This window comes from Pinus tabuliformis, chromosome 8 (genome assembly GCF_031772625.1).
Source record: "Pinus tabuliformis cultivar Carrire ecotype Pingquan chromosome 8, CPIR1, whole genome shotgun sequence".
NCBI lineage: Eukaryota > Viridiplantae > Streptophyta > Pinopsida > Pinales > Pinaceae > Pinus > Pinus tabuliformis.
The window spans coordinates 1429654062-1429677458 of NC_142294.1; the positions used below are offsets into that span (position 1 = coordinate 1429654062).

Genomic DNA, 23397 nt, shown 5'->3' on the forward strand with positions numbered 1-23397 from the left:
GCAACAAATGGCAACACAAAAATAAGTACCGTGTTCATATTAAAAATCATTTTTTAATATATAAATATAGATTGATCTATTATATAAAAGAAAGAAAATATTAAACTAAAATAATTTTAATTAATTTCTCTGTAGTTTATAATTTATAATGTAATAAAAAGAAAATTTTAAATTAAATTAATTTTAGATTTAAGACTTTTGTAATCCATAATATAGATATAAACTTTTCAGATTAAAAATTTATATATAAATTAATTTTAATTAAATTATTAACGAGATTATTATTATTAGTTTATATATTTATAATCATATTTATTAATAATATTAAAATATGACTAAATTGATTTAAACATTTAATAATATTAGAATTAGAATTATAAAATTATAAATTATCAATTCATATTTAAATATATATTATTTTATTTTATTTTTGGTAGGCAAGCACTCTTTAAACTAGTGACCTATCACAAGGAGTGTCTTAACAGTGCACTCATTCATCGTCAATCCAAAGCCCTGTGGGCTTAAATATAAATAAAATTAAAAACTATATTGTTAAATAATTATATTATGCAATACATAAAATTAAAAATTAAAAATTAAAAATTAAAAATTAAAAATTAAAAATTATATTGTAAAGTCTATGGGTTTAAAATAGATGGTGATTTGATGTATTGTTGAGTCAAGTAAAGGTCACATGTTTCAAATTATGTTGGCAAAAATCCAATAATAAGATCTCTAGTGATTTTGAAGGCTTAGATGTCTTCCTCAATTTAAAAGTGAAACATGTTTGAATACAAACAACTTATCCAAAAATAATATATTATAAAAAAAACATATTATGCAATTTAAAATACTAATCTAATTTTATTAATTAATAATATTTATTATAAAATAAAATAAAATAATTATTCTAAAAATCACCGCATTATAAAATTATATATATATATATATATATATAAATGGTAATTCAAAATTCAAATTACCCTTAACTCATCAGTGAAAAAAATAACCAACAAATAAAACAAAACACTCTAATAATAGCTAAGACCATATCCTCACACGTTTTAATCCAATATATAAATTATAATTCAAAGTGAAAATCACCTTTAACTCATTAAAAAACAAAGAAAACAAAACACACGATAATAAGAGCTAAGACCATATTCACACGTGTTAATCTAATACTTATCTGCGAACTCCCCGAAACGATAAAAACAATATGTACTCCCTTATAATCAAGAACATATACTATTTATCTACGCATGTCAATAAAAACATAAAAACAGTATATCGTACCTTGTAATCTAAGAACCAAATACAAACGATTTATGCTGTTTTGAAACAAGGTTTTTTTAGTTATCTTGATGAAACTCAAGATGAAATTCAACTCCTGTAACTATAAATCTAGGCTATGTGTAACAGTCTGCAAGCTGTACATAATAGTAATTAATTTATGATTTAACAAAAGCCGAGACATCCAGCAGGTCATATATTCAATTAAATTTGAACTTCCATCTCATAGATTTCACCCAACCAAACTTACACCCAACCAAACTTACAGTTAAACCCCATATCAAGCTACCTCCAGGATAGGGCGTTTGTTGTCATGGGGAAAGACAACAATTATTTACTTACGAGCATCGTCAACGTACACATACGTTGAAGAGATACAGTAACGACAAATATTAGAAGGAAATTAACGAAAACTAAGACGATATGATATGTCGGGATATCAGAATTCAGTATGGTTTCTGCCCTACATAGTTCCCAGGCGGATCGTAGTTGCAGATAACGAATATCCAGCCGTTGTTGCATTGAGCTTGAGCGCAGCCGAGCCTCTTGGAATCTCTCCACACCACCTGAGTATAGTGCCCACATACTTTACCTTCAGCGCAGGTATTAGAAGTGTAATCGTAATCTTGCTTCTCATTAACCCAGGCCGTCACGGCACCTCCCACTGGATCTGTTATTCCGTAACCCTCGAAAAGATTTTCTCCATATTGACCACCAGAGTGCTGCAGAGCGCAGTCTCCTATGCGCTGGTTTGCATAATTTTGTGCGTAGGCCGCGACGGTATCGTCCCATGCGAGAGCCTCGACACCCACTTGGGCTCTGGCGTCATTGTGAGGAGATAAGAATTGCTGTTGCACATCTTGCCCTTGCCCTACCAAGCAGTAGCATGCTATTTGCAGAAAAACGGCATACTTGAAAAACCACTTCATATTGAACAAACTAAGTGAATAACTTTCAATCCCAAAAGAAAGAATGAAATCACTCGCCGCTCACTCAATTCAATATGTGAAAACAAGCAAGCGGTTATGTATATTTATAGCAATTCTCAACCACAGATCGCTTCTACAATATGGAGGAAAATGTGGGGAGGATGTATGGTATGAGTTAGTCTTCATTTATCTCAATCTAGAAGAACGCCGAGCCTTGACTGACATGAATCTCATCAGAGAATTCCCCGTAAATTTTGCAAGTGAAGGATAGCGAAACATGGAGATGTTGGACCCGCTTCCGCATTGTTATCGGTTTTGACACGGCTGTTTGAGAGGCAGACTTTCATTGAATATCTCAAATTTTACAGTTTCTTCTGCTCCAAGTTCTATCATTTTATCATAGAATATTGACAGGGGAAAAATGTTTTAGTTGTATTTGACTAGTAAATAACGGTGTGAATCGTGATATAGGTAAAGGTGTCTATCAAATCCAATCTCCATTACGAAGCAATTTTATCTGCTTTCCAAAAGGTTATCTGCTTTCCAAAAGTTGTGCGAGGGATTGTTACTGGTGTCAAAAGTGGTCAAAATTTAGTAATTTTTTTTCCTGATTAATCTTTTTTTTAATTTAGCAATAGTGTTTGAATTATGTTTTTACTGTAAAAATGGTTCAAAATTATTGAAAAAAATCTCTAAAGCATCTAAAATGTTTAAATTTATAGCTTTAACTTAAATTTAACTAAAAAAACCAAAAAACTAAAAAAAACAAACTATCCAATTTTATCAAAATCTTGTTAAAATTTCTAGAATAAATTTACATGCCAATCGCTTTCCAATATACACTAAAGTTAGTGTCTTCAAATTTCAACCAACCATTTTGTCCGCTGCGCGCTGGCAAGACTTATCAATAAACAAAAATTGGTGAACTATATAATGTGGAAAGTAGGATAGCCATATTTAATGTGGATTAATATTAGGTTTACCAAGTTTATGGTACTTCCGTAAAGGGATAAGCAGTACCGATAAGATAAGAACGTGAAGGAACTGACATAAGCTGGTGGATGTATCGGGTAAACGCACAAGTGGATTGCGAAATACTGGCATCTTAATTGGCATCTTCTTTTGACGGTTTCGATAAAATTGAGACTTCTGAGCCTCAACTTTTAACATCCACATATTTGCATTTTAATCGGATACGAACACTTCTTCCTGGGCCATGGAACGACTGAAATAATCTTCAATGATATGGTTTAACTTTTACCTACTCATCTATTGATTAAAAATCAATCCGGTAATTTTTTTTCGTTAACACTGATGGAATTATAAAATTTCTTTCATTAACATCAATGTTATTCTAAAATGGCATAGCTTGGAGTTAATTTATTATATATTTTGATGAAACAATCGATTTATTTGTCTTCGAATGAGTTCTAATTTTTTGAATTGGTAATAATACTTTGAAAGATTTTAGAGTTTAATGTTTCCGTGAGAAGAGTAGTTTTGCTTTAATATTTGCTGATTATTTATATTTAGGTATTTAAATGGTTTTATCACAATGTAAAATTGGTAATAATATTTTGAAATTTTTCCAGGGTGGATGTTTATATGAGATGAGTAATATAGATTTAACATTTTTGGATTATCCACATTGAAGTTTTTAAAGTTAACCTTTAGAGCCATCAAATGTGACTCATTTTTATGTGAAATGAGTAATTTAGATTTAACATTTTTGGCTTATCCACATTGAAATTTTTAAAGTTGACCTTTGGAGCCATCAAATGTGACTCATTGTTAACAAAGATTATTACGTTTTATTTTATCTTTAAGAAAAAGCGAAGAATTTTACATTTTTATCTTAACTTGTTAAAAAGCCTATGTACACCAAGCTTGAAAAAAAGGAATTATTTTAAGTTCATTGGAACCAAAATCTTGATCAGTATTATATCTAATCAATTAAATTCTATAAAAAAAAAATTCAAATTTCTTGTTAGTTAATTTAGTTTTTAATTTAGATTTTTATCTTATAATTATTAATGAAAAATATTCATATATTCATATTATCTTCTTTACATCAACCAATAAAATTTCATATATACTTATTTTTCACATTTAGTTAATACAATTATGAAATAATTATACAAACTATCAAACAAAAAATAACATTTTGTTAATATATATTTATTTTTTACAATTTATATGAAATTACAATATTAACTATGGAGTAACAAATAAAATCATATGAATACACGACCAACCTCGTTCTCACAGTGTTCGAAATCATTATAACCACATTCATAACCATAAACCATTATTAAAAAAATTATCAACGCATTATAATAATTTATTATATTATAGGAGGTAATTTGAACTTAGGTGCAAAAGTTAATAATCGTTCTCCCATCACCCAAAATAACCTAATTAACACCGAATTTCACCTACTTGCAAAATTATTAACTCAAAAAGTTTTACATATATATTCGAACCATCAAGCACATCAATACTATTATGGGACATTTTTTGATCAACAATGTTATTATTGTATCCAAGGGTTAAGGAATGATAAATCCCGTAAAAATATAAATCCCTTAAAATTAATATGGGAAACCGGGGAAGAATTACTTTTAATTGTTATTGATACGAATTTTGATGAATTTTTTTTCTTAAAGAAAACCAGAGATATCAACGGTACAACAGTCCTTATCTCTTTTTTCGGTAGTTATTGGTAACAATGACTAAGGAAATGCGGGGTTCACGAGCCAATAACTAAGGAAATGCGGGGTTCACGAGTTATTATTATTTGATTGAAAATAGCTTTTTGTATATATCGGAAATGCTAGGTTCAGGAGTTGTTATTCTAAAATGGTTTTTTTTACTGAAGTTTGAGAATTCAGTTGTGAAAGTGGAGATGCGTGTAGAAGGAAGAAAATGCATAAGACATATTTTCATTTCTGCACTTCCTGCACAACATGTTTTATGCGCTATTGTACCATGAATATGCGTAATTTTTAATACCAAATCACTATGGTAACATGATATTCAAAAATCCTCATTAATATATGTATAAATGCTTATTTTAATAATGCTCTATTAGAATTGGTATATAAATGTTTTGTAGTATTGGTAAGGGAGATTGAATAAATTTTGATTTTTAGAACCATATCATTTGGTCGATAGTAGTGATATAACCATGCCTATATTGAAATTTTAATGATGGATAAACCTACACTTAGAATATATAAGATTTGGGAGGTCGTTTCTTTTGGGTACATGCGATTTGAATTTAAAGGTCTCCACAATCGATAACATGGATGGATATTTCTATTTGGGTACATGTTTTTGAATTTTAAACATGTGTGGAAGAAGGGTGCAAAGTGGGGAATGTGTGGAGAGGTGTGGAAGTTGGGATGTGTGGAGAAGGAGGAATAATACAGAAGAGACATTTTCACTTTGTCATGTCCCACATAACGCTTGTTATACAGGATTTATGATTGCAGACAAAAGTATCTCCCTTAGGTCGGTGGCTAACCTAGAACAACCAAGAGACAAGGAACCCAATGCTTTTCCTTAAAGTAAATAGATGACAAAGTGAAGCCTACCTGGAAGCCTTCATAAAATTCACTCTTTCTTTAGCTTGGAAGATCCAATTTGAGCTCTGAATGCCAAGATTAGAACTTGCACTGTTAGATAACACAAGCCAAAAAACTACGATATCTTACATTATCACCTAAATACTCAATTCAATAGGTCAACATGGTATTGAAATATATGAAATAACGACACCACATATAGGAAAACAATGAATTGACATGTCCTTTCCTTGTCATCATATGCACCTCTAATCACCCTAAATGCATGAGATAATAACTACTCACTGCAGCAGCACAAGGGCATACTCACTCTCCAAAATCCAACACCCAACCACATAGAAGGTTGGGAATATATAGAGAAATAGGGTAAGTTGGGAGTTCTTATCCAATTACAAATATAAGGTTTAAGATCCACGTTTGATGGAGGGATAGGATCGAAGGATAAGTGGTGAAAACTCCAAAGTAGGATAGGATAGGATTCTGAATGTTTTATCCAAGCTAAGTAGTTAAAACAAATTCTAGAAACTGCTAGAAGGGGAAGCTTCCAGAATCCTGATCATTCTCCAAAATTTCTAGAACCAACGCAGGTGAAAATGGGAGAAACCTGTTGGTGACCAACACAGGCCAAAGTAGAGCAGCTTGTAGGTGATTTCACCCCAGTAGGTATATAGGGAGTGTTGGTCCTAAAACTGGCCAGATGATATAGTTTTAGGGCTGAAATTATGAGGAATAAAGGGAACATGCTTAAGGCTTTGTGCGATATGGTGACAAGGAGGAATAAGATGTTGATTATCTCATTAGGAGGCTCACTGATCGGATGTAACAAAATGGCCTATAACAACTCTTCTTTCGCACTTGCATGAACTCTTTTTAATGCGATATGCAATACATGAAATTCACCTTTTTCAATCTATTTAATGTAACACAAAAGATGATAATATTTAATGTTTTGAAATTAAACCTAGTTTATAAATTTAATTTTAATTTAATATAATTTAATTTTAATCATAATCAATTTGAAAGTGCGAAGAAAATAAAAAGGTGTAAGAACCACCATTTCCACCTCGAAAGCATGGTTTAATACTAGATGCACATCAAATAAGAAGTGGAGAGTTGGATGGATTCTAAGCTCATGAGGATTTGGAAAGATCTATGATTCATGGGGATATGAAATAAAAATTGTGGACAATCAAAATTCCTCCATTAGTTTATTTAGATTCCTCCATTAGTTTATTGTATTTAATTCATGGAATTAAATGGTTAGAGCTTGTTATTTTTAGTTTCAAATGAATAGTTTTGTGTGGATATATATTCATCGATTTATCTAAGAATGATAAAAATAAGTCGCATTAAGTGTGAGATTACTCAGAGAAAGCAACAATTTATTTCTTTGGACTACATGTCATAGATATGTGGTGCAACCACTCTTCGAAACTGCAACACTTTCAGGCCTCAAACCACTCCTATTCGGGCTCAGCCATATTTGAACCTCCCCACAAATTCTTTCCTATGTAGGCCTAGCCTCATTCATGCTCCGCACCAACACTATTCGACATGGGCCTGACTCGGGTGTTGGACGTACACTATTTCAGCCTAGGCCTAGGCCTCAATCAGGTAGTGTACACATGTTGTTTAGTCCTGGGTGTGGGCCTCATTCGAGCCTCGGACTACCAATACTCCATAGCTGCAATAGTTTTCACTGTCCTGAGATCTCAAAGGATGAAAATTCGTTATGGGCCATTGATCATCTAATCGATGTATATCAATATTTTGCAATAAGATCTCTAAATTTTGAGGTTGGTGTTGCTAAATGTTACTTGGGAGAGAAACAAATAGTATATTAACCCTCACCGTTAACATGATGGTTGGAACTTCGGTGGTATGCTCTCTTTCCCAATATTCTTACATCCTTTTGCTGGAACACTTTTTCTTTTTCATTAAATTAAAACCCTTATTTCCATTGGCGCGAGGGAGTTCCTTTACTTCCCGATAAAACCATCTTCCCTTCTTTATATCAACATAATTATAGTATATATATATTGGAATTCAGGGTGGAGAATATATATATATTGGAATTCATGCGGAATATGTATTATTGGAAAGAGTTCTTTCATCAGTTAAGTGTGTTTTAGTTTAGAAATTAGTTCCTATTTTTTAAGTGTTAGTTTTAACTCTCCTCTTATTCGTATGTAAATTTATATATTTTTGATGATTAATGATCAATGATTGAGAGTTATACGTGAGATAGTCTCCAGTGCATCTTTCTCCCTTGTCAGCGGCTAAATTTCAAAATATATTTTATTTTATTCCTTTTTTAACGGAGCTAGTGATATTTGGTGGCTCTCTCACTGCCTAAGTGGAAGAATTGTGCCCCTTGGTCTTGGTGGCTGGTACGAAGGAGGCCTGGCGATGACGCGATTTGCTGAGGAATAGAACGAGATGCTTTTTTTTCCTCTGAGGCAAAACTTGAGAAGCGCGGGATATATACCTTACAGTCGCGCTTCCCTAGCTTTGGAGCAACACGAGATTTTGCCTGAAACGCGCACTTATCGCCCTTTGCTCAGAGAGATTCTGAGCAGGGCATGCCAGAAGCGCAGAATTGACTGATATAAAGGGAACTGCTGCATTTTGGAAATCGATCGGTGGCCCTGTGATTGTTGATCAGAGCGCTTTCATGGTTGCAAGCTACCTGACGTGGAGAATGATCACTCTGAGGTTGAGATCACTCTATTAGTTCAACTACTGTGGAGTGTAAGCGTGGATCTACCCATAGTGTGAATGCACCGAGAGGTTTAAAGCTTGTTTTTGTTGGTAAACACTCGGATCAAGCCTCAGATCTGTGTTCTCTCTCAAGGGATGTCAGAACTGCGTAGTGTGAGTCGACGAGTGATGAAACAATAACATCATGTGTCTAAGCCTGGAGAAAAAAGAGAGATTGTGTAGATTCGCTCGATAGGCTGCGTAAGAGGATAGAAGCCAGCGAAGGAGATCCACTCGATAGGCTGCATTGAAGGCAGCGTGAAGAGAGCCAGCAAAGTAAATTTCTCTGGCAGGCAGCGTGATGAAATCCACGCATGCTGAGGCAGTGTGGTCAGTGTCAGGGCTACATAAGTGTAGCTGCGGTGGTGGCACCATGGTGCCGAGCTCAGGTTTCCACGGAGGGATCCGAGGGGTGGTTTGGTAGCATTTAGAACTATAGATTTGAATTCATGGAGAATCAGTGAGCGTGGAGGCTCCAGTAGGATTATTTGTTTTCCTCAGTGCCTGCATGGTGAGATTCGATTCCTCTATTTAGAGAGATACATTTTTTTGGTGTTCGACTGTGGTGGTGTGTTGCACCTATCACTTCTAAAACTGAAGAGAAAAACGACCGCAGCTTTAGTGGGAGGAATTATCGCATCAAAGCTATTATACATAAGATCAGAGAGAGGAATGAACCCCTCCAACTCGGTGACCAATGTTCATGGGTAAATTTGTGTGTGTTTTTTTTTTATTATTATTATTATTATTATTGAGATTGTCTTGTTGATGTTTTTTAAGGCCTACAAGTTGTAATAAGCCAAATATCACTCCTCTAGATCTGGAGATAGATTTATTGGTGACAGATCTCGTAATTGAATTCACTTTTTTGATCCATTGGTGGAGGTTGAAAGTTTTTTTTAAGGAAGATCTGTAGATTGATCTATCATGACGAGCAAAAAATTCGATGGGTCAAATTATTCAAACTAGAAATTCAAATTGCAGGCTCTGATTAAGGGGAAAAGTGAGTGGGAGATTAAAAATGGGGATGAATTGAAGTGGACTACAGCTAGAGGTGGAATAGCTGCAGCAATTCAAGATTGGGAGAAGAGGGAGAACAAAGAGAAAGTGTTGTTGAAATTGGAAAGGCTGCAATATCCCTCACATCCTTCAATGTAAATCAGCAAATGTTATTTGACAACTCTCAAGAATTTGTATAAGATAAAGAATACAAATTGCTTATTGTTCCTAAAGAGAATGATTCTTTCCATCAAAATGGAGGGGAGTGAATCAGTCGTTGCATTCATCTCTCAGATCAAGGAGTTGAGAAATAAGTTGGATGATATAGGAGAGACAATATCGAACACTGATATTTTCATGGTTACCATGAATGGTATGACTTATGATTATTAGATGTTTATTATAGGCCTGAACACAAGGGATAAACCCCCCCATTTCAAAGAATTGACAGTGATCTTGATACAAGAGGAAGAGAGGTGGATGACTATGAAACCCCATAATTCAGATCTAGTGTTAATGGCAAAGTAAAAACCATTCAAAGGGAAATCAAGTGGAGGAAAAAAAGGAAGAGGTACACCACAGAGAAATCTACCTCAAGATATGTCTTTGACCAAAAATGATTCAAGGATCAAATGTTTTTATTATGAAAAATCTGGTCACATTGCTAGGAATTCCCATAAGAAGAACCTTGATGAAAATCAATATAGACATAAGAAGCATGCAGGGTACTTTTTTGATGAAGGTCATAATAAGAATCTCAGACTGTTTGTATTTGATTGTACTCTCTACCGAGAATGATGAAGCAAAAACTTGGTTTGTGGATTTAGGAGCTTCCACTCGCATAACAAGTAACAGACATTCGTTTGAAAATTTTAAAGAAACCAGCAGTGATGCTAATATCTACTTTGGTGATGACAGAGGGTACCAGATTAAAGGGTATGGAAATATTCTTTTGGTGTTACCTGATGGTAATATTAGGCATATTCAAAATGTGATGTATGTACCTAGAATTAAAAATAATCTTATCTATGTCTCTATGATAAAAGATCAAAATATTAAGGTATAATATTTTAAGTATTATTGTGTTATTACAGATTTGTTGGATCATATGAAGCTAACTGCATCAGGTACTCAAGTTGCAGGTATGTACAAGATGAATATAAGAAGTGCACCACACCAAGCCTTAACTTCAATAGTTATGAGTAGAGAAATTGTGGCATCAAAGATTTGGTCATATCAATTTTCATGACCTACTGTTACTTTAGAAACAAGGTATGGTCAATGGTCTCCGTGTTTAAAAAAATATTCATGTTGAATGTGAAGGATGTGCCCTTGGGAAGATGCATAAGGATGATTTACCCTCAAATTGAGTTAGAAATAGAAGAGATATACTAAACCTTTTGCATGCTGATATATGTGAGTCGATGGAGACAAGGTCATTAGGAGATGCTTACTATTTTTTATTATTTGTTGATGATTGCACAAGATTTACCTGGATATATTTTTCTGAGAAAGAAGAGTCATACCTTTTAATATTTTAAAGAGCTCAAAAGCATGGCTGAAAAATAGACAGATAAGTTCAATAAAATTCTTCCCTTAGATCAAGGGGGAGAATACAAGCAAGGTGGCTTGATCAAATATTGCAAGGACCATGGGATAGTTTAGCAGGTCACAGTACCCCACACTCCTCAACAGAATAGGGTTGCAAAGAGGAAGAAAAAAAACCTTTTGGAGTGTGCACGTACCATGTTAAAAGGTAAGAACCTGTCTAATAGTTTTTGGGCAAAATCAATAAATATTGTAGTGTATTTAAAGAATAGGAGTCCAATAAAAAGCCTTGATCTTAAGACTCAATTCGAAGCTTTATTAGGTTTTAAGCCTATAGTTAATCATTTAAGAGTTTTGGGCTCGAAATCTTTTACTCATGTTCCAAAAGAGGATAGCAAGACACTGGTTTCATAGGCCATTAAATGCATTTTTGTAGGGTACTATACAAAGTTTAAAGCATATAAACTATTTAATCCTTTTACTCACAAAGCGTTTTTGAGTAGAGATATAGTATTCCATGAGTAGGTTGACAATGGAAACTGTAATAAAGGCCATGAAGAGTGGCACATGACTTTGCCCGTGGAGGATGGAACTGATGAAACAAGGGACAACCATGATCAACAACAACAACAAAAGGAAGTATCAGATGATACAAATGTAGTCAGCAGTCTAAGTACATTGAGGAATGATCAAAACAAATTTGAGGCCAATCCAATACCAAGAAGATCAGGTAGGCAGATTCTCCTACCATCGAGGTATAAGTACTATGCCCTCATGACAAATATCTTGAATGTTGTTGTGCCCTTAAAATATAAAGAAGCTAGTCAATTTGATGAATGGAGGGCTCCCATGAGAGACAAATACGAGTCTATAAATAGGAATAGAACCTGAGATCTATATGAACTACCTGAGGTAAACAACCCATAGGTTGCAAATGGTTATACAAGCCTAATTTTAAAGAAGATATTAGTATAGAAAAACATAAAGATAGGCTAGTGGCAAAGGGGTACTCATAGAAAGAAGGTATAGTCTATGAGGAAACCTTCACTCCTGTAGCTCAATTAGACACAATTAGAATGTTAATTGATTTCACTACAAAACATCATTGGATGATGCACTAGCTAGATGTGAAATCTTCTTTCTTAAATGGTGAATTAAAAGAATAAGTTTACTTAATGGAACCTCAAAGGTTTTTTAAATAGGGGAATTAACATTTAGTCCGTAGATTGAGAAAAACACTATATGGATTGAAATAGGCTCCCAGGTCATGGTATGAAAAAATTGACTCATTTATCTTATATCATAGTTATAAGAGGAGCAAGAATGACCCTAATCTATATATTGTGTTTGATGAAAAGGGGGAAATTGTTTTGATTTATTTATATGTAGATGATCTTATTATTATAGGAAATGTTTATGAGATCATTAAAGAAATAAAAGTGCAGATATCACAAGTTTTTCAGATGAAAGACGTTGGAGAGTTACACTATTTTTTGGGTCTTGAAGTCTAGAGAGACTCTGGGTAGGCCCTGTTTGTCTCAAGGAAAGTTTGTTAGGGGTCTATTGAAAAAATTCAGAATGGATCAGTGCAAATATGTATCAGTTCCTTTATAGAATAATATCAAACTTTAGCATAATGATGGTTCTAAGGAGCTACATTGTATAGACAACTGGTTGGAGGTCTGACTTACTTTACTACAACTAAGACTGACTTAGATTTTTCAGTTAGTATATTGGGCCAATTCGTATCAAATCCTCTTGGGAATCTTCAAGGAACCTTAGAATTTGGTGTTAAATATGTTGATTCTTGTGATGTTACATTCACAGGGTTTTCAGATTCAAATTTGGTCGGAAATCTGCATGACGGAAGGTCCTTAACATGTTACACTTTTAGCATTCGGTCTAGGGTCATTGCATGGAGCAGTAAGAAGTATAATAATGTATCTTTGTCTCTAAGAGAAGAAGAGTATGAAGAAATGTGTGCAGCAACGTGTGAGGCAGTTTGGTTGAGGATACTTCTCCATGATGTTGGAGAAGAAACAAAGGATGCAACAATTATTAGATATGACAACCAAATCTCAATCAAACTTGCAAACAATCCCATGTTTCAAAAAAATATAATGCATATTGATACACAGTTTCACTTTGTTAGAGAGAAGGTTCAGTCAAATAAATTTATATTGAATAATGTAATACTTGTGATAATGCAGCAGACATTTTTACCAAGCCCCTTGGAAGAATTAAATTTGAACTATTTAGGGAGATGTTAGGAGTACTGGTGAACCTTTTCTCCATTAAGGGCGAGTGTTGTAATTAATGGAGAATATTTATTATTGGAGAGAGTCTATTCATTAGTTGTATGTGTGTCCTAGTTTAGGAATTAGTTCCTACATTCTAGGTGTTATTTCTAACTCTCCTATTCTTATTTAAACTTATATTTTCTTGATGATTAATGATCAACGGTAGAGCGTTCTGCATGAGGCAGTCTCCAGGTGTAGCCTTCTCACCTGTGAGCTACTAAGTTTCATAATATATTTTATTTCTTCCATTTTTAACAAAATACACACACACATGTGTGTGTGTGTATATATATATATATATATGTATATGTATATGTATATGTATATGTATATGTATATGTATATGTATATGTATATGTATATGTATATGTATATGTATGTATGTATGTATGTATGTATGTATGTATGTATGTATGTATTGGGTCCTACATGAAACCTGGCCAAGGTACTATTGATCAGGAGACGATCTTTCTCTCATGTAGAAAAATTCACTTTTAGGCACAAAGTTTGATAAAGATCATCTAAAATATAGAGCAAGCTAATTGTTTATACCCCGTAAATCAATCAAACTTTCTATCGTCTGAGGCTCGCTCCTTGTTATATTTGAAAACTAATTCAATTGGTAGGTACATCTCAAGGTCAGGAGTTAGGCACTCTCACCATGCTTCCATTGTGATTTGGCCTGAAGCTCTAACCTTCAACTGGTTGGGGTTGGGTTTCTCACATTCTTATATAAATAATGAACTTGAAATTTCTTACTGCTTCCATGCCCTTTATCTTAGATTCCACGCCATTTATCTTAGGTTTTGTTAGCTTTTGTGAGCGTGAGATTTGTTGCACTTGTTCTTGTAATTTTGATATATCATGTAGCATTTCTTCCTCTTCTTCACAAGTCATGCTAGAGCTTTCAGGTTCCTTACTAGGTGTTCGCATTTTCTTTCCTCGGGGCATCAGTTACCGATAATAATGCTTTACTATGCCCTTTGAATTCCTTCAAACCAAGCTTACGCAAAAATTTAAAGAAAACTACACACCTTTTTTCACTTTGTAGAAGCCCGATATTGAATCTGATGTATCTCTGTAATTTCAGGTCCTCTAGTTCTCAAATTATGATCTGTAGTAACCTTCTACGTCCTCTTTCCAATGCCACAAGTTTGACCCAAATTGGATTCTCCAAGGAATAGTTATGTGAAATCTCCCATAGTGACTTGATTATAGACTAGTTCAGTAGAGAAAATTTGTACGACGTGCCACGAGTCACTGTTTCGACCTTTCAATCTAAAAAATGCATACAAGAAACTAAAGTTTGTCCTCTTTCTATAACTTCTTACGAAATTTCAATCCGAGCCACATAGAGAAAGTTATGACGATTTTCCCCAGGTCACCTGTTTGGAATGTAATTCAAGAGTCTACAAAAAGACCAAATTCCTCAGATCATATCTCTGCAAATATAGTGCAAAAAGCTCTGAAATTTAGACCTGAGGTTCAACATAATTTCTTCTCAAACGGGTTTGTTTTTCAACTTCTTAAACATTGCAAAAAAAAAGTTATAGCGAAAATTCCACGATGACCTGTTTGGAACAGCGAAACCCTAGAATCCAAAGCTCCGATACCAAATGTTATGAAACCAGCTCAAGAAAAGATAGAAAAGATAGACCAACGCCTTAGAATTCAGCCTCTTCGAGGGGAAACCTCCTTTACATTACATAAATGAACAATTCTTGGATGATTCAAATGACAAAACCTCCTTTCTATGTATAGGAGTCTAAGGAGTCATAATATAATCCAGCCAACCTAACAATAATAATATAAAGCCACAAAAATAACAATAGAGGGATTCTATGGGGCACAGTAATAACAATATGGGGGCAACAGGGGCACAACAATATTAATAAGGGGTATAAATACAATAGTAATGGGGTAATCACTAGTATTATACGGACCCAACATATTTTCACGCATGGATTTTCAATGTTTCTAAGGCTATTATTTGAATGTTTATGTTTCACATTTTCTTTCACCACTAATGGAGTAATTAAACTATTTTGGTGACTTCAGTTCCCCTTGTTGGAAATGTGTTGTTATGTTTATAATGATCGTCACATAATTTTGAACTATTTCACTAAATTTTATATGAGCCTTTCTCTTTCACATGTGTCTCCATTAGGGTAGTACTATTACTTCTATATTAGATGATCACTTTGTTCCCCCATATGTAGTAAGAAAACCTTGATACATTGATAATTAAACATCCAAAAGGCACACTAATTAGCTCATTTGAAAGGACTCTTTAAGTAAACGATAGTCACACAGTATTCCTTATGGGACTCCTACACCAAACTATGTGAAACTTAGTTGGGAGATTATATCGGGGAGAGCCCCTGTATGTTGGCATTTTCCAACACTGTTAACATTTTGGCACTAGAAGGATGGTCAAATGACAAGATGTGCCTATTGAGTCTATTTTGAATCTTTTATCTTTAATGGGTCTTTCCAAAATCATAATCCCAAATTATTTTTCTAACATAGCTCTTGGTAAACTTTCAGTGTCCACAAAACTTGCTCATGCCTTGTCTCAATTCAAGATTGATTGTGAGGGTGGTAAATTTTTATCCAGGCACATAAATGATTTTGTTGGGTTTTGTAAAACTCATGAACTCACTGATGAAGGTGTTATATGTATTCTATTCACCCTCACTCTTGAAGTTCATGTTAATCAATCGTGTGATAACTTACCATGTGATTCCATACATTATTTTTGTCAATTCCTTAAGGAGATTCATCAATCTTTTGATAGGTATGATTACCGAGATGTTTACAAAAGAATCAATCATATTATAATGAATCATAATGAATCAATTGAGGATTTTTTTAATAGATTCCTTCACCTATGCTGTGAGCTTCTTCAGAAAAAATTGGATTGGGATTTCCTTAAAATAAATTTGAAAGCTTGGTTCAAATCTGTTTACATGGTGAATCTAAACCCCCAAATGTTCTTGTTTCTATAATTTTCCGAAATCATGAGACACCTCTAATTCTAGAGGAGGAACCTACTATTCATTTTGTTCCCTATCCTCCTCCTTTTCCAGTACCAATTTGGGTGCCTCTTTGTGATAATATTGAAGTTCGGAAATCTAGAAATCAAATTCCTAATGTGGATTCCAAATCTTCTCCTACTTTCCATGATTCATATCCAATGGAGAAAACCTTTGAACGGTTCATGGAGCTCAAGGTGAAAGCTAATCCCTAGATTTGTCAAGATGGTATTGACACTAATAAATATATTCTTGAACCTTATTTGGATTCTTGTAATCCTCTATCATATGTTTATCATAACCCCTTGTCCCTTGATCCACTTAATCAGTCTCCTTCTACAGATTCTCTATTTTTCAATCTAAAAGGCGATAAGGTGAAAAGCAGTCATTTTTCAAAGGTAGAGGAGTAGGAAGGTGAGGATTCTTTCGATCTCTCTTATGTTTTTCAAAATCTTCCATGTCAAGATAATTTTGAATCTAAGAATATCAGTAATAAATCAAATGGAATTGAATTGCCGAATAGATTTGAATATGTGGAGAACCTTCATACTGTTGATTTTGACTCCATTATTGTATGTAATGATTGTTTCCCAAGTGCACCATTTTATCTTTGTATTTCCCAAGAAGATTTTTTTTGGAATACTTAGACCCCAAATATGATTCTGTCTAAGAAATTTTTCTCTTGGAAACTTTCGCTTCACCTCACTATCCCTTGTGTTTTGTTGTTTGTAATTTTGCATCAACTTGCAAAGAAGACACTCCATTATCTTCAAAATAATCATCTAATGAGTTGGATTTTTAATTGAAACAATATAATGGGTTCATCCATGATGAAGAAGAAGGTAATCAGCTTATCAAGTGTCTTTTCCATTCCTTATCATTTCCAATTTTGCATGAAGAAAATTCTTCTATCCGGGTTGCTTATGAGATTTATCAAATTTACCCATCTTTATATGTGTAATTAGAAGAATATTTTAACTTGAGTAATCTGTTTGTCGAAAATATAAATTCTAATCAAATCAATGACATAGGTGGATTCCATTTGGATAATAGTGATCTTGTTGAAGTTACTGATGGTAGTTGTCCAAACACCATGCATGATATAATGAAATATTCGATATCTCTTTCTAAAATCTTGGAATTTTCTAGGACTTATCAAGAAGTACAGGCACTTCAACTTTCAATGATGTTTATTTCAGCTTCTCACAACTTTGGTAAGATTGCTGAGCTAATTCAGATCTAGATTTTCTCGCACAATTATTTTCTTTGCATGGTTTCACTAGATGTAAATCCCTTCTTGAAAAATGTTTGTTATTTTGAATATGGATCTTTCAACACTGAAGATCTCATTTCTGGTTGGATTGAATATTCTGTTTGGATTGAAGATTTTTTTTTACTTAACTCATCTTCATGCAAATCTCTTATATCAAACTCAAGTTTGGAATGTATACCTTTCATGCATGATAAAAATGGTTAAGTTGATCATTCTAGATATTATTTTTAGCTCAAGGACTCATACCAGTCACATTATTTTGGAAGTAACCAGTTTCTAATCCTTCTTGTGAATATTTTGATACTGATCATTTTCTTCATGGAACCAAATATGCTCTTCAGTGTCAGTAAATGCTTATGTCATTTGTTGACTAAAGATCCTCTTTTTCATATGCTACATCTTGTCTAGTTTCATGTGCTCGCCATATTGGTGTTCCTTTTTAATTATTATGATGTTACTCCAGGTTATATCCAGTAACAAGTAAATGGTTTGTCACACTTAGCATATGAGGAAGACAATTTTATCATTCAAATCATTTGTAAAGATACTCAAAATGATATATCTTTATTGTCTCCTAATAGATAATTTGGTTCCTTAATCAACCCATATGATCATCACTCTTGTTTTAGAAATTGCCATTCAATTTATCATTTTCCCACTACTATATCTGATGATGGTTGTTTTATATCACTTGATATTCATGGTTTATCATCTCAATATTTAGATGCTTGTCAGGTAGTCGAGGCACTTCAACCTCCACTGATGGTTATGTCAGGCCCTCACCATTTTTGCAAGCTTTCTGAATATGATCAGATTCATTTTCCCTTGCAATATTCTCACCCTAATTCCACACTATTAGTTGAAAATTATTTCCCCGAATGATTTCAAGATTTCATGATCAAATCTATCATCAGTTAGAATCATCTCACTTAGCAAGCCCATTTTCTAAGAACAATTTATGATCTTTCCTAATGTTTTCTAAGCAAGATAACATAGATGCAGGTGCTTCCACGAGAAGTTTTAGAGGTTTTTTTGATTACTCTTCCCACCGAAAAGGAAAGATGACTAGTTGGTTAAGGTTGGTTGTCCTGACACATCTCTTTACATCTAGAAAATACATTTAATCTTTTGTGCAAGATATTAAATTTCTTATCTTTTCTATTGCACAATGTATTACACCAGTTTTAATTGTTCATATCCTTGTGATTGCAGGTCGAGAGAAATTATTTTGGATCCAATATAAATACCATTACACGTAGCCTTGACAGTTTAGCTAGTTAGGTGAGGAGTAGGCTTAGTTTCATTTAGTTCCTTTTGCATTGCATCCACCTTCTTTCCTTCTCTCCATCTAGTCTCTACATATGTTTTGTTTTTGTATGATGTTTTTGGCTTTAGTCTCCATTTTATTTGTCTTGTGTTTCTGATATTTGTTTTGTGTTTATTTTCTTTCATGTTTTCTTAATAAGATCTTTTTTGAAAAGGTGCACAACTCAAACAGGACTTTTTCATGGAATAAAATAGAAGTGTGACAACCAAAACACTTGGATTTATGTTGTTCTCCTTCTTTTAATGGGAAAATTCCATAGGTTGAGCCAAGTCGAGATGGAAAATATGATTTGTCCAATAGGAGAACCTTGAGGGAACATGCTAGATCCAAGCATATGCTAGTATCTCAACCACTTAACTTGGTACAAATCTACTTGTGTTTTAATTCTTGTCTAAACTAGTAGAGAGTGGATAAGGGGAAAATCTAGTGCGAGCAAACTAATATCAGAGGCATTAAAATACTTCTCTAAAGGGGAAACCTCCTCTTCTCTCAATAAGTGGGGATCCCTCTTCCACCGCCTGATAATAATAACTGTCGATGAATAGTTATATTGATAAATAAATAAAGTGTGAAAGACGAGAAAGGTTTCCTATGTAGGGAGGTGGAGCAAGCAACTTCGTTGAGGTACTGAAAAAGCTCATTGGTCGCGATGCAATGTTTGTGCTCCTGAAGTGGCTTCATGGGGGTATTGTCCAGTATTTCTGGAAACGAAGAAACATAATATATGAATACTTATACTCTAAATATCATAAACCCACCATGCACATTACCCTTTCCTGGACTAAAACAATTGTGATATGGTGTGTCTTTTTCTATTTGTTCAAGCAAGTAGAGGAATGTGATATGCTATGTATAAAACAAGGTCAAAAGGGGAAAATCAAGGCAATCAATACTTCCTAAAGGTCTTACCCTTAGCAAAAATCTATTCCAAGGTAGAGAAGTTGAAGTTCACCCAGTGTGTGGCCAAGTGTTGTCGCTGCTACAACACCCTCCAAACATTTCACTACATTCGAATTTTAGAGTCTACTATCACCATCATACCTAATGTTTCCTTGATCACCAAGTGTCTCCTCATGTTAGTCTACGAGTTTAAAGTATCCTTTAATGATCTCACATGTCATTGCATTGATTAGAACATATTTAAGTGAATTTAATGGTTATAACATCTTTTTTTGTTGTGAAACAACACTTTTGACTCGCTGTCGCACACACTTCACTCGTGGTACCTACGGAATGTGTAAAAAGTAGAATTTTGATGTATAGTTATCATTTTTCAAGATTTTATAAGTTTTCTCGATGAGTCAGTATGAGTCACACATGGGTTTAGGTTTAAACTTGTCACATTCACCCATTTTACTATATCCAAGACTTAGACAAATCATTGGTTTCAAAGCAGACGCATTGAGGCCAAGAGCACATGAACACACCTTGAAGCTTTGATCAAGGATCATTCCTTGTTCGTAAGTGCAAAATTCACCCACTAAGAGCACAAAGCATACTCCTTAATCCATCTTTCCCCATCCTTGTTCTGAACCGTGCCCTTCAAAAACCAAGAATTGATTTGAGATCACCTCTTCGACTTCAAGGAATGTGCCCTCTTTGAGTACAATCCTTCAACCTGAGGTAATGCACCCTCCTTGGGCTCACTCCTTTGACCTAAAGGAATGTGCCCTCCTTGGGCACACTCCTTCGACCTAGAGCAATGTTCCCTCCTTGGTAGCACTCCTTAATCCCGAATGAGTGTGCCCACCTTGAGAACATGAGTACACCCTTAAGGCCTTTAGCTCCACCCTTCAACCTTCCATAATGTGCCATGCACCCACTTGATTCTTTGAGCACATAAGTTCACTTCAAATGCATGAATATTAATCCTTCAGCCTTTAGACTTGCCGCATGTGCCCTCTTTGGTCTCGTGAGTGCATGAGTGCACGTTAAAGGAACAAAGCTTCATCCTACAACCTTGAAACTTGCACCATTCACCTTAATTTGTTTCCTATGAGTGCACTCCTTTGACCTAAAGGGATGCACCCTCCTTGATATCACTCCTTCCACCTAAAGGGATGTGCCCTCCTTTAGAGAACTCCTTCGACCTGAAGGAATGAACCCTCCTTGAGAGCACTTCTTTGACCCGAAGGAATGCACACTCCTTAAGAGCACACCTTTGACCCAAAGTGATGGGCCATCCATGGTTTCGTGAGTGCATGAACACATTCCGAAGGGACAAACGATCATCTTTTAGCATTCATGAGTGCACATTATGCCATATTTCTATCCCTTGAGCATGCAACACACTTTGGAAGCTTGATGGATTCCCCTTTGCCCTTCGATCTTGCACCATGCATTGTGCCTTGACTATCTACCTCTTTTGAGTGCATGATCATATGCCGAAGCCATGAATCCTTTCACATTCAGCTCTTCACAGTGTTCCCATGTTCCCACAATCCCATTTTTCCCTCTCAAGCACACTGAAAAGGCATGCAAAAATATATGCACTAAACATGGTATAATAGTATATTTTCATGATGATGATTACTTTTGATGAGTGATTACAGACACAGGTATACAAGAAACATCATGGAAATCACACATGAGGAAGATTGGGTGAAGAGAAAAATTGAAGGAGGCTACATGAAGAATGATGAGGACGCTTAAAACTTGATGGTCAAAGCATCCCAAAAACTCCATTACATAAAATACCCTCTAGAGGGTGAGGACGTCAAAAAATTTAAGTTTCTTGTAGAAATGAATGTTTAATTTACATGATATTGGCTCTAGGTTAGAATCCTAGTATACCTTATGGTACCAAACCAAGAATCTCAACAAGAACTACTTTTCACAACCAAATATAAAATAGCACTAAATCAAATATGCACAAGTATACACAATTTTTAACAAAATATTGTACAATAATGTACAACCCAACCTTCGTTATACCAAACCAAATTGAATAACGCAACAATTTATTGAATATAAGATACAACGGAAATCACGATGAAAACTCTACGTCGTATCTTGTCTTGTTGGTTCTTTGATCCCTATCTACTCTATAGTTGCCCCTTAGTCCATCAAAGAACAACACATATAGTCTCCAAGAGGGATATCACCTATCACTGTCGCCATTTTCTTCTACTACAATTAACACAGGATGATCCAATCTGCTCTTCTTGTTTGGACAATACTTGAGATCCAATCAGCCTTCTAGTATCCTCTTTCATCCATCAAAGAGATACACATTGGGCTTCAAGCTTCACCCAACCTTAAACTATCAATGTCACTTGATGATGGCTTGTCAAGGGCTACTTTGGGTAGCCAACATTCTTCCCTCCACCAATCCAATGGCACCCAATCCAATCATTGCAATATCTGCTCCTAGTTGACGTCTCCAAATTTCCAAGTAAACCTCAACACATCCCACTCACATATAGCTCATAAATCTTTCATCCACATAGAAAACACTGTCAACAAGAATGGAATGATCATACCCTTTCTTGCCATAGGTTCTGTGCATTCTATCTTTGAGATAACAATTCAGGTTAAAGCTTTTCCACAATCCCAAACAAGTTGGAATCTTATGTGTTATGCTCTAAATGTAGTCCCAAATATTGCATTGTATCAACCCTTGATTGTGACTTTCTCATATGAGGTTGTTCCACCTCTCAACCTCCTCAAACAAGGTTTGAATCGTTGTTGTTTCTTCAAAGCATCCCGCATCCCTGTACCTAGAGAAAAATGTAGCTCAAAAATGCACATTCATTGCCCAATACTCCTCTTAACCCACTCGGCCTTCTCCCAAGTGGCCTCGACCTTCATTGCAGGGAAAAACCAGCCATGAATTTACCCAAATGACTCCTTCATTACTTTTTTATTTCTCCTTCACCTGCAACTCAATTTTAGCAAGGAACCCTTGACTTTGTTTGCACTTGGATGTGATAAATGATCTCACTCACACCTCATATCTATATATATATATATATGATTTAATGAGGGCTTCATTTGGACATCCACATGGTCTTGTACAATTATCATTAGCCTTATAATAATTAGGCCTAGTTGAAAATACATGTGCAAAGCCCAACTATATAATTCAAAAAATAATTTCTCTTCAACCACAACTCTTAATTAAATGATTTTTTGATGGGTCACATCGTCTCAGTGTTCACTATCCTCCCCTCCCATGACATGTTAAAATATCTTCATGGGTATGGCCCAAATCATTATCGGTGAAAAACACCAACCTTGGGTTCCAAGCCCTCAAGTGACCCTTGTGGTGCTCCACCCTCCAAACCCTGAATCCTAGTGCTTATAGTACCTCTAAAGTTACTTGAAAATTAACACTCCCTCTTAGC

The 23397-nt window shown here is 34.6% G+C and overlaps 1 protein-coding gene across 1 annotated transcript; it reads right to left on the reverse strand.

The window, feature by feature from the left end:
- Positions 1 to 1497: 1497 nt before the first annotated feature.
- Positions 1498 to 2355, reverse strand: LOC149241023 (pathogenesis-related protein 1A-like). The gene has a single exon (XM_089367416.1). The coding sequence runs from the start codon at positions 2220 to 2222 to the stop codon at positions 1740 to 1742; it is 483 nt and encodes a 160-aa protein (XP_089223542.1). The 5' UTR covers positions 2223 to 2355; the 3' UTR covers positions 1498 to 1739.
- Positions 2356 to 23397: the final 21042 nt, after the last annotated feature.